Source organism: Halictus rubicundus, chromosome 12 (assembly GCF_050948215.1).
Source record: "Halictus rubicundus isolate RS-2024b chromosome 12, iyHalRubi1_principal, whole genome shotgun sequence".
NCBI classification, from domain to species: Eukaryota; Metazoa; Arthropoda; class Insecta; order Hymenoptera; family Halictidae; genus Halictus; species Halictus rubicundus.
Window position 1 is genome coordinate 11,226,999 of NC_135160.1, and position 15,173 is coordinate 11,242,171.

General features: G+C 44.4%; 1 protein-coding gene across 6 annotated transcripts in view; it reads right to left on the reverse strand.

Moving 5' to 3' along the window:
• Cip4 (formin-binding protein 1-like Cip4) overlaps positions 1 to 15,173 on the reverse strand; it is a 66,031-nt gene that overhangs the window by 16,469 nt on the left and 34,389 nt on the right. For 5 of the 6 annotated variants that reach the window (XM_076798433.1, XM_076798432.1, XM_076798436.1 and 2 more), the window contains exon 2: positions 2,326 to 2,441. The exons of the other annotated variant lie outside the window; for it this stretch is intronic. In XM_076798433.1, coding sequence (XP_076654548.1) covers positions 2,326 to 2,441 — 116 coding nt within the window. The remainder of the gene's footprint in view (positions 1 to 2,325; positions 2,442 to 15,173) is intronic. 6 annotated transcript variants of the gene reach the window in all.

The window sequence follows — 15,173 nt, forward strand, 5'->3', positions numbered from 1 at the left end:
AGTCACGTGACTTTTTCGGTGTCAACAGGTCGGTATAATTTCCATTCACAGCCTTCAGACACAGACTTAAGATCCGTCTTGGTCTTGATCCGACGAGTCTTAAGTCTGCGACTAAACTTGTCACATTTTTTGCTCTGTATTGTCAATGTCATGAGAATTCCGACACCAGAAACGTGCGTCAAGTTCTCGGCTTTAATTAATTATTTGTTTAATGTCGCTTCCACATCAAAGGTCATTAGCAACACGATACATTTTCTTGCAATGTATTGTACACATTTGTATCCTTGATATACTTAGCAAGACCGGCGATATACTCCTTAGAACTTAACAGAATGGGTAAGGATCTTGGTAACTTAGCATTTTTCCTTTCATTCTCATATTTTTTGGCATTCTATTGTCAGGTGATTTATGTTAACTGGTACTTTACATATATCGCAGATCGTGTTTTCTTTCTTATTCAACAAAAATGAATGGGTTGTTTCTGAGTGTCCAATTCTGATTCTAGAAATTTGAATTTGACAATCTACTGGACTTGGAAATTTATGCCACTCAAAATCCGCTCCTTCGTTATATTTTTGTATATAATTCCTTTTAATTTTGTCGAATACCTGTTTCCTAGACGTTTCATTTAGGTGGTTTTTAAGATCGTTTAGTCTGGTATAGTGGCGTCGTCAATTTTTGGCCTACTTCTATCGCTTGTAATTACCAAATATCCGCATAATCTCGTCAGCTCGTGACCAGCGCGCCCTAGATTGAACCTTCCTCTTTCGAACGAGCCCTTTCCCAGCGACAAAATATTCTCATACACGGAGGAAAAGTTGAGGCAGGTAAAACCATTTTTCACCTATTTTGTCGGTAACGTGGTCACTCTACTTTATCGCGAATCTACGAAGACGGAAGAACGATCCTTCGTCGTCGCTTCAGAAACTAGGGGCTGACTTTTAACCGGCTCGCGAATCGAACCACCCTGTACATATCTTAAAAAAGACCAGTACTCTTAACGTTATCGCCAATAGAAAGTAAGCACGGATCGATTATAAATCAAACTTGATCTACTGGCGGCTAAATTTGAACCGGTTCGCGAATCGAGCCACCTTGTATCTTGAAAAAGCCAAGTACCCGCGACGTTATCGGTAACAGAAATTAACCATGGATCGATTACAAATCAGGCTTGATCTTGATCAGTTCGAAGCAATCAGTGGCGGCTCGCTGTATAGGCACTGTGGAACCGCAGCACCCCCTATTTCCACTTGACATTACCGATAACATTTAACCCTTAACGGTCCCGGAAGTATTTCAAGTTCACTTCCCAGGAGGTCCAAGCTATTTTTCATACGAAGAGGAACTGTGGACTCAACATTTTTCTATCCAGTATAGAAAGGAAAATATTTATATTCTAGCGAGAATTTATTAGTACATATTCAGAGTAATAGGATAACAAGATGATTTGAATTTGATTCTTGCCGCCATGTACGCGGCATTGGACCCAGTAATTAAAATTGCCATGCCGCTTATATGGCGGCATTGGTCCGTTAAGGGTTAACACTAAACCTACCAAGCACAAAACATATAAACGTGAAACGTCTTATAGGAGGGAGGAGATTGAATTTACTTAAATTTTGTACGATTCTAATTATAGTATATGCTTAAACAAAGAAGACAATTCAGTCGTCCCTTATGAAAACGTTTTCATAATTTCAATAATTGTGAAATAGAAAACCGGTCATTTTGACCGTGGTAGGTTTACTGTTAATACAACAAAAATGCGGTTCACAGTTCCAGCGGTGTGGTGTTCGACTGTCGTGCGCACGCGCACATAGCAAGTTGAAATTTTAGCTGCGAGCCGTCACTGGAAGCGATTTAAAAAAAAAAGGTAAAATAGAACGTCGGCGAGACCGGTGTGCCGTAAAGGTTTAACGCGCGAGACGTAAACGTAGGATCGAGTGTTTCGAGACACCCGTTGCAACAAACGTGTGCAACAGTAGACGGCATTCACGGAACAAACAAGGGGGCCCTTTAATACAATATTACCGGCTGCATCTTGTGTCCGTGAACTCGTAGGGTGCGTGAGACGCGCTCGTTATACAGGATGTCCCATTGAAATCGTTAACCTCGGCTACTCGGGCCTTTGTTAATTTATGGAAAAAAAAAGGGAAAAGAAGACACGGACACGGAGGAGGCAAAACGAGGCAAGGCGAGGCAAGACCCACCGCCATGCACCATGGTAAATCGGGTACGAGCCTCTAATTACATCGTCAACCTTGGTACACAGGTCCGATCAACGTAGACGACGGAAAGCTTCTCGCTCCTGGGAGAGCTTCTTACCTGAGCTTCGCGGCGTACTCCACTTCGATGGCGCATCTGTCGCGAATAAAATGCCCGTACCGTTCGAGGAACTCTATCCCTTTTTGCGTGTGCTGGGATAGATTCTCGAATTGGTCCTGGAACAGAGAGAAACGGACCGAATCACATGGCTGGAATTGTCTGGCTTCCGTTGATCAAATTCACGGTGAACCTTAAACGATGAACGGTGAACGACCATCACCCTTTACATGCACCTTTCGCTTTCTACGTCCAACCGAATTTTAACCGATAGCAAACGCTTCTCTAACGCCGATTGTATAAATTGCGGTTTGTATAAAATTTAACCCTTAGCGCTCGAATGGTGACTATCACGCACCACAAAAATGTACTATATCGTTACTCAAAATATTTTCTACCTTATTAAATGTGTTTGTATTTAATAAATTACCAAACATCCCAGTATTGTACGAGTAAATTCCACCATTTTCGTATGTATAACATTGAAAATCTATATTAGGTCGTCCCATAAGTTCGTGCCGTTTACTCTTGTACCATTTCAATTCTGAAGATAAAATATGTAATCACCCTTCCATTCTCTTCCGACCTTTTTGGCAAAGACATCATACTGTCACTATAAAATTTCTGCGGTTTTTCATTAAAATACTTTTCAATGCTGAATAACACAAACACATCCACGAACTTATGGGACAACCTAATCGGATCATTCCAGGTCGCAAGAAATGTTTCGTTTCGGAGTGAAAATAGCTTCGAGTGCAAAGGGTTAATTGAATTCGACCTGATTTCCGTACTAATTAATCGCGTCTAAGGGTCCACAGTACCACAAATTCCCCGCGGATCCAGTTGAAAGTCTAACATTTATTATGCTCGGAGCATAAAGCGAAAGATCCATCCGGTCGTAAAATGTCTCATGGCAATGTTAATGTTCTCCTCGCGAAGATCGAAGATCGCTGCCGATCCCGAAACGAGTTCGAGCGCGTTCGTTCAACCGAAGTTATCATTCAATTTCGATAGTAAACAAAATGATGCGCGATCCACTTCAACGCTGCGATCCAAGCTTGGCAAACACCGTGCGCTCTGGATGTTTGCCGTCAGATAAAATGATTTACTCGCCGCGCGTCGTCTTGTCGGTTGCACAGCGACGACCGATTCTCGTCGACGCAAACAAAGTCTGCGGTTTCTTTTCGCCGCGTTTCTCGCTGGAAAATGGAACGTACAAACCGGCAGTGTCAACGACGGATCAACGTATCCGTCGTTCCCGATTAGCCGTTCTCTCTGGATCGATGAACCGGAGCTGCGAACGCGGGGAGACTCGGTTTACGACTCGATCGTCGACGGAACGAATCCGAGGGAGCGAGAGAGAAACGATTATTCGCGAGAGAGACGGTCTCGAAAGGTGGACGGGGGACAGAGGGGGGTTCTGAAGTTTGCGGACGAGCGGCAAGTGGTCAAAAGTAAACTGTCCGGAGAGAAAGAGAGAGAGAGAGAGAGAGAGAGAGAGGTTCGTTCACCTATCGTTCCCGAATTCTCCTTTCCCCCGAATCGCGACGAGTTTTAATGGCGAGTTGTCCTGAAATCTCGCCGGAGAGGGACACAAAAAGTTATCGAAGACGCTCGGAGACATTTCTCCGAGTCGTCCGCGCCAGGTAGAAGAGCAGGGTGGGGAAGAGAAAAAGGGAAAAGGAGAAAGAAACCGAGTTAGGTCCAAGCGGTCGAGTGTGGTCGAGCACTGTGCAGCGCACCAGCGCGCTACTACTCTCGAGAGTCCGCGCCCTACCTGGGACAATGAGGGTTTCGCAAGCCAGCCTGCAGAAAGGTGGAAAGATTTCTGGCCGTTTAGCGGCTCGCTACGAAAAGTGAAACTGGACGCTGGCCTTTCCGTTGGCGCAACGCAACGCAACGCAGCGCAACGTGCGCGCTAACTAGCCGGTCAGCTCGAACAGAAAGACGGCCGCCGCCTGAACGCTATTTATCGAGCGTATGAATCGCACACCGCAGCCAGCCTCGCTCTTGCTTCTGCCAACCAATTTCCCCATTCAGATTTCGACCTGGCTCTAGCCGTGAATGGAGCAATTGCGCGCGCGCGCGCAGCGCTTCTAAATCGACCGTCCGATTCACGAGATTATCGGTCGCGCACCGTTCCGAGCTTATCGAGCAACTTCCCCTCTTTTCCTTCGCCGATAAAGTACAGTTACTCGTGGATATACGGGGCACCCTAGGTTTACGGAATTTCTGAAGCTTTATCCCAACGTTAGCAAAAAAAAAGAAAAAAATAAATAACGGGGTCGGTAGAATACAAGGAAAGACTGTCCGGAGCCAAGGAATTGAAACGCTAAGGAAAATAAGGAGAATAGAGGGTGGAAGAAAGTAGAGGGCGGAGTTTGGAGGAAAGCCCAAAGCAAAAGCCGAAAAATAATGGGTGGTACAAGAGAAGAAGGAGATATTAAATACTAATATTAACCCCTTGGTATACTAATTAAATGGAGAGGTCCTGCAGCCTTAAGCTGATTGGCAATATTTATTGTTAACCCCTTGCCGTACCTTTTAGCTCGGAAGAATTCGGGCCCAAGCGCCAATTCATGTTTGGTTCGAACTTTTGAATACGAGTCAGACTCGTGATATTTATATCTGACTCGCAATGTTAACACTGGGTTTACGGGACCCGTCGAAATGACGGATTCTAATATTTTTAATGTACGATTAGTGAGATTGTGAAGATCCATCTACGTCGAATTACTCAACAAACTTATTTCCTTAGGTGTATATTATCTAAATAATGGCTGAAAACTTCGATAGACACGTTCTTCTTACTTTCATAAAGTAACGTAAAATACTCACTTTTAATGCTCCGTAAACGTAGTGTTAATGTTTACGTTTGGTCCGAAATTCTCATGACGAGCCAGACTCGTCAAAGTATGGCAAGGGGTTGACACATTCGCGACCGGCACATTTTTCCGTTTCTAATACTGAGTTCTGGCGAAAATAATGAAATTCTGAAGCTGGTTGCAGCAAACTTGTATCGCTAAAGCAACGATAGAAATGATGAAATTTGTTTTGAAATATCAATGTTGCAGTTATGTGTTGTTTAAAATAAAACGTCAGATTCACGTCAGCGGCGATCAGGAATAGAATTTAAAATGACGTGAACTCACGTCTGCGGTTGCGAATGTGTTAAGGTAGATATTGAGTTGTCCGGAAAGTTCGTGCCGCTTTTCATCGTATGCGTACATAGAGTAAAAAGGTGATCTTTTAGGCATTTTTAGAAAAAAGTTTGATTAGGATACATTAATTCTTGTTAGTTTTATACGCTCTTAAATGTGGAAGGAAACAGAGTGAATTATAATAGGCATTTGATGCTGTTTTCTTCCAAATCTGTTGGAGTTTGGTTCGGATTTGCTACCCCATTCACCCTATTAGCCAGACATTACACCCTCAGATTTTCATCTCTTTAGGTCAATACAAAATTCCCATAATGACAAAAACTTTAACTCTTTGGTCGACATGAAAAATCATATTTAAAAGTTTCTCGTCGAAAAACGCAAGTTGCGCGACAGATGGAGAAAGATTATGGAACAAAATGGCACTTACAAGAATTCAATAAATGTACTGTTTTTGAGTTTCCCTTAAAAATCGGCACGAACTTTCCGGACAACCCAATAACGAGTAGACTGCCGATCTTTATGCAAAAGATAAAATATTTACATTGATTGCAAGACACAGGAGCGAAGTAAAAATGTCTCTCTTCTTTTAATTATTTTATTCATCTAAAACCAATACGTTGGCGTCCTCGAATCTTTTTAACATGTCCACTGCTTTGAATTGTGCTTACCCATTTTTGTCATAAATGCATAAAGTCCGCAGTCTAAGACGCATCTGCGCCTATAGATGCACTTAGTATGGGTGAGATAGGAAGTGCAACGTATCGGTAGTATGTGGTAACAGGATAACTGGAAGCCAGCTCGAAACCGAGAGGCAACTATGTAACAAACGAAATAAAAACGTTACAAGAAAAATATAAAACGTGAAGAGAACGGTAGCATACCCACGGTTATCGCGATGCAACGCTGAAACGAACCAACAACATTTACGTTTACTCCGTTCATGCAAGCCGCAACCGTTGCCGCATCTCGGAATCATCGCCGTCCTTGGCGATACGAGATTGGCAACGGTCGAAAATAGAATTTATTACTCTGCAAAGTTCGCTATTATCGCGGTTTACTTCGATAAACGCATCGTTCGTCTTCCATATCGATTTATCGCGCGTTCGATTAACAATAGGTCGCCGTTTGCGAAACTTTTGTCCGCAATTTTTCTATTCTACGAGGATACGAATACTTTAGCCGGCTACTGTGAAGTTGGCGCGCGGCCATCGCGACAATTGCGTGATAAATAAATAAATAAGACCGGAAAGCTCCTTCAACTTCGATTCGAGTCTTTATCTGTGTCGCTCGGAATTGGGGCATCCAAGTCGGTTCGCTTGTGCGTCTCCATGTAAAAGCTGTTTCGCTCGAACGACATGGAGAGTATAGTTCCTCTCAAGGTTCTATTAGGTTGGCAAGAAAGTAATTTCGGTTTTCACTAATAGATGGCTTTATGTTTTGTTTGATTGACTTCTGTTAACGTTGCGTTTGTTTTCCTTCCGACATTTCATAACTGCATCTTTCAGGTTACTTTTGAAGCAAATTACACGTAATTTTGACTAAAATTGTTAGTTCTGTGTCAATTTGAACATGGAGTGCGAAAACGAACATTATATGCACATATTGCTTTTTTATTTCCGTAGAGGTAATGCCGATATATACATACATACATAAAGTAAATAGCATATTTATTTATGACTACATAATTACAATTATAAAATAAATCATATAATTATATTATACGTATTAGTTATATTAGTTAAACTGAATAACTAAAATATATTGAAAAAAATGTTCAAAAACGTCGATACGTGTGTCTCTTTAATTTTGACCGGAAGAAGCGAATTTCCAGACTGTATATGTGCGCGGTATTGAATCCGCTATTTTGAATTTTGAATTTTTGGTATCAGACTCGTTATCAGTGATCTCAAAAACACGTGATTACCAACTTTTAGAAAGTTCCAAGGACATTTTGATTTTTGGCCAGTAAAATCGCGTTCTCAGACCACTGTGCGTCCATAGAAATGATCGAGAAAGATCGGTGTTTGGGGGATTGTTCGTCGCCGTCCCTGCGTGCGGCTTGGTTGCCAGCGGCTAGGAATTGGTTTAGCCACCGGTGTGAAATCCTCCCCGCTGTTTCGAGAGGGTCTCGGATGACCGAGGAGCGGCTTCGCGACAATCCGAGCCGATCAATCGCGGAAGCCCGATTCGTTCGCGGCAGTGTGGGAGGAGAGCAATGAAGCAGAGGCCGCGAATCGTCTGCGGTTACCCCGGGGACCTCGAGCGAACCCTCTCTTCCGGGTAGTTTTTCGAGGTGGCGCCGGAGTACCCTGCCGAGAAATCTCTGGGAACCCACGGAATAGCAACACTGTGCGCCCGTTACGTCTCGGAATGCGAGTTTTATCGTTCAAGGACGACCCCGTGTGTTTCAACATTTACGCGAGCCCGATGCCGTGGCCTAAGGACAAATCGAGCTCCACGTTTTCCTGCGTTCAGACAGGGGGAAAAAGAGAGGGAATGGCGACGGAGAATTAACTCGAGACCGAGCGAGAGAAAAAGAGAAAAAGAGAGAGAGAGAGAGAGAGAGAGAGAAAGAAAGAAAGTGTTCGTACGTGTTCGTGTGCGCGCGTGTGTGCGAGGGAGAAGTCGATCGAGTCTCGCCTGGGCTGGCATTCGAAACGCGTTACTTTCATTTCCAACGAGTAGCCATTCAAGGGCCACGAGCCGATTGTGGGACCCAGCAGATGCGTGTGTCCCCCGCTGCACCGCTTGTCCTGCCTTACCGGAGAACTCCCCGGTCTGGCCAGGTGATAAATAAGAAAGAAAAAAAGAAAGAAATAGGATCGGGATCTCACGAGGTATCGATGTCACGCGACCAGGATGTCTGCGACCGCTCCCGCTCCCGCTCCCGCTACCGTTCGAGACTCGAGACTCGCGGCGACCCTCCCCCATCTGCACGCATTAAAATAATTGGACTTTAATTAGAAACGCGACGGCGAACCGCGGCGAAACAGCTCCGAACGATCCAGACCAAACTCGACGAGCGTCGAGCTTTTAACCCTTCCGTCGACACCCGACATTCTCGTCGACGTTCCATCACATTTTGCTGTTTGTCGACGAACATATTCCAGCAATTGGAAAAGTAAATTGGAAACGGACCCTACAGTCGAGTCGGAAAGTTAACGCTAGGTCAACTTAGGCACTGAAAGTGACTATTTTGCAATACTTTGTGAAAATAATGTGCTACCCACATTTTCAGCAATATTTCTAAAATAATATATACCCAAGGAAGTAAATTTGCTGAATAATTTTTCTCGTGTATGCATCCTTAGAATCTTAATAATTTTAAATTGAACAGATTAGAAGCGGTCCCGTGAACCTAGTGTTAACCCCTTGCAGCGATTAGAGTTTTATTTCGTAATTCGTAATTTCCTAAAAAGAAGAAGGAGAAAATATATATATGATCTTCAATAGCTGTACACTAACAACGCCAAAATAGAATTTTATTTCGGGTTTAAAGGAAATTAATGACAAACAGATTTATTAGACTCCGTTCAGAATCTTCATCACGAGTGTGACTCGATATTATAGGGCAAGGGGTTAACGATTGCAGTAGGCAGGCAAATAAATATGACACATTCTTAATCTTTAATAATGATGATACATGTATTGCCAACATGTTTGCTTATTCACGTTCCGACTGAAAACAACAAAATAATTTGATTACATTCGTCATGTTCATTCGCCTACGTGTCATCGATCGTTAACTTTCCCGCTCTAACTGCATACGGAAACCAGTTTACGAAAGTTTTTCTCGTCCGTCGATCTCTATAAAATAACCGTTTGGAAACGGTCGATCGTTCTTTGCTCGGCGTGTCGACTCGAACAAAGCTACACCTGCTGGTTCGCATTTTTTCCAGCGACAAAGAACGGAGATTATGCTCGTACGCGACGGCAAGCGACCTTTCGAGCGGTGCACCAGCAGCCTCGAGGAACGATGACTAACGAAAGCGAGGATAAAAGGACAACGTCGGCGAGCGATACGTACGCTGGCATACGGTGGTACACGGCGATACGGAGAAGCCAGAGATCTCGCGACATTGATCCTGGTCAACCTCGTTTTGCGTTCGCAAATGGAAAATAATCGGTGCAACGGAAAACATGATACTCCCGCGAACGACGAGAGGTATACCTACACGCGATACGATCCTCTCCGTGTGTACTCTGTAGACCGATACGCGGGGGGGCACGGGTTTCGATCGGGTATCGATGTGCCAAGCCGGTAGGCGAGCGATATCTCGAATCCACGAAATCGTGTTCGATCGCTGAACGGAAAAGGGAATTTTTCCATCGGCACGCCACTTTCTCATTGTGATAACCGAGCAATTTGCGACCGAATGTCGGAGAACTGGTAGCGCAGGTGAACACGGTTCTTCGACTTTCAAACGACCGTCCGAGCGACCAACAGGAAAACCTGTTGTCGTTTTTCTGCCCCTTCTGTCCCCGCCGCTGCGCGGCTACGCGGCTCTATCAACGACAGCCGATTTTATTTTCACGCGGGACTAATTATTCGATCGTTCTGTCGGAGAAAATACGGATATTACGTGGAACGGCTTGTCCAGCCGTCGCTAGAGATACCTGGCCAACAGGTTCGCGTACTTTATCGGTGAAAATATTCCGATCGGCTCGCGAACCGATAGAATTCGACCGTCTACCAGTTATTCGCGATCGTTGTTGTCTGCTGCAGTTTCTCGCAGATGTATCGTTCGTTACGGTTGCCGAAGCATCATCACAGCCCCGTCGAGCGTGAGGTCTGTTCCTTCTGTCGGGGAAACTGTTAGGGGTACCCATAAGTAATCAATTGTTTTGCATTTAGTTCTGCACCGATCGTTGAACAGGAAACACGTATTCTTTTACTACAGTTTTCCGTAAACCTGTGTTCGAAATATTCTAGGAAGTATAATTTTTTTACAACCCTGTAACAAAATGGCTGTGTCCGTACCTTCCGAGGATCACATTCGTCATTGCATACTTTTTCATTTGAATGCGGGATTTAACCCTTAGCACTCGAATGGCGAGTGTAAGGCGTCGCTAAAAATTGCTGTATCATTATTAAAAATATTTTTTACAGTACTTTTGATTGCATTTAATGCATTACTACGCATTTCAGTGTTGTACGAGTCAATTGCACCATGTTCGTATGTATAAAAAGAACAAAAATATATACAGTAAGGAGGAAAACTGAGTCCACACTATTTGAAACAACATAACTTTTTTAAAATTAGATCAAATGACTTGAATGTTACTGAGAAGTTAGAAGGATTAGTTTATTAGTCGAGGTGTAAAAAATTGTTGAATAAAATTTGAATTGGTCGGAATCGCAAAAGAAATAGTAAAAGATTGAAAATCCATTGAAAATCTTTTCCTCCAGTTTTAGACTTGTTTATTCATATTTATAAATCTCACTATACAGTGCGCGAGTACCGACCTTTCTTCTACGAACTCTCCTTATCGCTCTTTTCAAGTGCGATAAAACCCGCTGACATTTTTTCTTTATACACCTTGGTAATTCTACTATATTTTAATTCGATTTCTTGCGCCATTTCAAGAGAAAACTTCAGGGAAACCATGCATGTCTCAAAAAGTTGCGCCGAAATAACTCAATTCCCCGTAATCGCTAATAAACTTTAATGTCCCATGAGAGGGGACAACCGAGTGATATGCTAGACTTACGATGTCCCATGAGAGGGAACAGCGGAGTGCAAAGGGTTAAGAAATAAAACATTCACGTCCGTAGAAGATGCAAGGAGGCACCTTGAGTCCCATTTTGCTTCACGAGCCCTGGATTTCTATAAGAGGGAGATTAAAAATTTGTCCAAGCTGTCCTTGATAACGATGGAAATTATTAGGACCTTGAATAAGTTCTCGCTGTTTCTTCAAAAATGGCAGTAGCAGTACCCCGTTCGTGGAATTTCGAATGGTAACACACATGCAAGGCAGTAGTGTATCTAACCTTAAATTTCAGTGTATGGTAGTTCACTTTAGTGTAAACAAAGTAATTTTTTCTTAGTTCTGAAAATGTCTACTTTTGTGCCAAATAAAGTGTATTTGCGGGGAATTTTATTGCACTACTTTATTCAAAAGAAATCTGCAGCTGAAGCACATAGAATTCTCGTTGAGACTTATGGTGACAATGCTTTGTCGGATACGACATGCAGAGACTGGTTTCGACGCTTCAAAAATAATGATTTTGAACTTGAGGATAAAGAACGTTCTGGCGCACCGAAAAAATTTGAAGACGAAAAGTTCGAGGAATTACTCGATCAAGACCGATGTCAGACGCTAGCAGAACTTGGAAAAACATTACAAGTAGATGAGTCAACTGTTTCATAACGTTTAAAAGTTTTAGGAATGATCCAGAAGCAAGGACATTGGGTAAGAGCTTTTATTTTGTAAAAGAAACAGCGAGAACTTATTCAAGGTCCTAATATATAATAAAAATCTGAATTTACTAGAAAGTTTGTTTTAGATTCCGGAAGTAATTGATTACTTATGGGTCCCTAATATTTCCGAGCAGTCTAGACCGAGGCGGTCTCGATCGAAAAAGCCTCGGCATTGTTGGCGGGACAATTCGATTATCAGTCGGGAGGGAGTGGAACGCGAATGGAATTATAGTCGATTATCTGGAATCGATTTCCAGGCTGCCACGATGAATCGGCCGAGCGCATGACTTTCCCCCTCGGTCTCGGTCTCGGAGCAACCCTACAGCCACGTTACACGTTACACGTTACACGTTACACACGCGTTTTCTGTGCCGCTACCGTTGGCCGCAGCCGCAGGTCGATAGATGGAAAACGCGCACCGCTCCCTTCCCTGTCCCTATGACTCAGCCTGGCCGACCTTTTTCAAAGAGGTGCACTTGCACGCCGACCTAACCTTGCCTCGACAGACTATTCAGGTTAGACGGTGGACCCAGGCAGATAAGTTTCGGTCTACCATTGTGCGTGCCACGGGGAGGACCCTGTGTCTCGTGCCGCGACGCACCTGTCGACGGCAACCTTACTCTCTCGCTTTTACCTTGCCCGACCCGAGGCCCGAAGACAATGCGCGACACTCTACTCGAGACGTTCGGACAAACTCTTCTGGTTTCCGAACCTCTCGAGTGGGTCTCTCTTTTTTTTTTTTTATTAGGAAATCTCTTATGAGATTTATTATTGCATAATGCTTAGTACAGAGTATTACAAAGTATGTTGTACGGTATAACGAAAACGTGTTTCGTTTGATCTATTACAAACGATGAAACTTTTATACTACACGGTGCCAATGCCGTGCATGGAAATGAATGGTGTGGAGGAGAGACCGTGAAACGGTATTAACATGGCTGACAATCCTCGTGTTTTGTTTGATCGATTACAAATGATGGTATAACGAAAACGTTAGTAACGATATAAAAAGAAACGAAGATTCTTAGGCACTTAGGTTACATGTATTTAGAGAGGCTATTATATAAACGCACGCATTGATATTAGGATCAGCTATTAAGCAGCCCATGTCCAATGGCAATTGAAATCCTGTTTTAGAAAGATTTAGGATAAGTTTTATCCTCCGATCATTGTATAGGTTACCCTGACATAAGTGGCTCTCTTCGATCGGCGTTCGACAAATGTTTTTCCACATTCTCTTCTTGTCTCCCGATTTGTTTGAGCAAATTGAAATCTTTATGACCTGATTTACTTTAATTTAATTTAGTGGCTTCTATAGGAAGAAGATCTTTATTGTTTGACGGTTTTACAAATTCTGGTGTTACGCTGTTCACGCTCAAACATCAGGTTGTTACAAACAAATCGATCGTCGGCTTGCAATGACAACCGGTTACCAGTGAAACGAGCAGACGAGACAAACGGATGACTGTCAGATGTTTTTCCACATTCCCTTCTTGTCTCCCGATTTGTTTGAGCAAATTGAAATCTTTATGACCCGATTTACTTTAATTTAATTTAGTTGCTTCCAAGATGGTGAATCACCGACGAACATCGGCGACTATCGAACGATCGAATCGACGATAATCATAGAGACGTCCGCGAGAGAACGAAACAGGAAACGGTCCACGTAGAAGTGGATCAATTGAACAGGCGTGAGTCGAATTCGACGGTCGCGATACCATCGCCGGCCAAATGATAATGACCGGTGCGTCACTGGATGGTCGATAAAGCAATCGGCGAGTGATTCACCGTGTTCGATGTAACGGCCGCTCGAAGATAGGGAATCGCCCGTTGGAACTGGCGGGACGAACGGTACCGTGGTTATCGGGGAACGTAAACCGGCCGAAGTCTTGGCCGCAGCCGCAGCCGCGGCTGGAGCGAGTTTCCATGCGCGGGAACACTGCCCTTTGATCGACCGAAAATTACGTCGGGAAAAAGAGGGACAAGAGAGTCTCGAAATAAATTGAGGAGAAAAGAAATCGGGTTCGCGAGACTGGACCGGCACGCTAATTAATTCGACGAGCACCTAGGAAAATCGTTGTTCGCGGTGGCCGGAAGGGAAGGGTGCGGGAGCGGGGACGACCACCGGGAAAACCGAGCAAGACGAGGGAAACGTCGAGAGAGAAAGAGAGAGAGAGAGAGAGAGAGAGAGAGAGAGAGAGAGAGAGAGAGAGTGAGGGAGAAAGGGAGCACCGTGGAAAATCAATAGCCGTGCCGGATATGCGGAATCGCGGGCAGAAGCGAGCGTAAAACATCGGCTGCGAAAATAGTTTGGAAAACGAGAGACACGCGCCTCGCCGCTCGAGGAACTCCCAGCTCGTGGACTCTCTCTCTTCCTCTCCCTCTCTCTCTCTCTCTCTCTCTCTCTCTCTCTCTCTCTCTCTCTCTCTCTCTCTCTCTCTCTCTCTCTCGAGCACTCGGGGAACAAGTGTGCATTATGAGTCACGAAATCGCGGTGGGGTGGTTTTCATGTACCCTACGCGCGCCGCCCTATCGATCCTGCGTTTCTGTGCACGTTCGCTCGCACGGCCGTAAGCTCGCACGCGACTTCAAAGCGGAACGGAGAGGACCGCGGAGAGACAGGGACGCGGACAGGGTGACGAGCACCAGACACACACAGCGGAGAAGGGAAAGGGGAGAGACGGAAAGAGAGAGAAAAGAGTGGGACCCCCAGCAACGTTTTCAGTATCCACATTTGTTTAAACAGCGCCTCTCTGCTTGGAACACTGTTTCTCGCGACGGGCGGATACCCTTAGCTCTCGAACCGTTCCAGCAATTAACACGTTCCCTGCCACGTGCACAACTTTCGGTGCACGCTGAGACCCACTCCTGCCTCGATTGTCGTCAAATTAGTGGCACTGAACATCAATCTATTCGTTCCGACATGAACGAAATTATCGAGTAACGTGCACAATTCGTTACCAAGTAACTAATAACATCTATTAATCAGTCTGTGCGGCAGGACTTGCGTGAAACGCGCCGTACTCGCGCAACGGGGAACGCGTTAACACCAGATTGCCGGGTGATAAAGAAGGTGTCTGGTCAGTTAGCGATTCCCTCTGACAGATTGGTGGTATTGCGTGATAACGAGGGTGACCCAGCTTTGCAATTCTATTAAAATCGAACGTATGTTAAGTAAGTTTTTCCGATAAAATAGTAGGCTGCATCTTCGAATCGAGTCGATTCGCCGATACGCCCGATTCGGAATCGTGCTCCGATATGGTGCGGC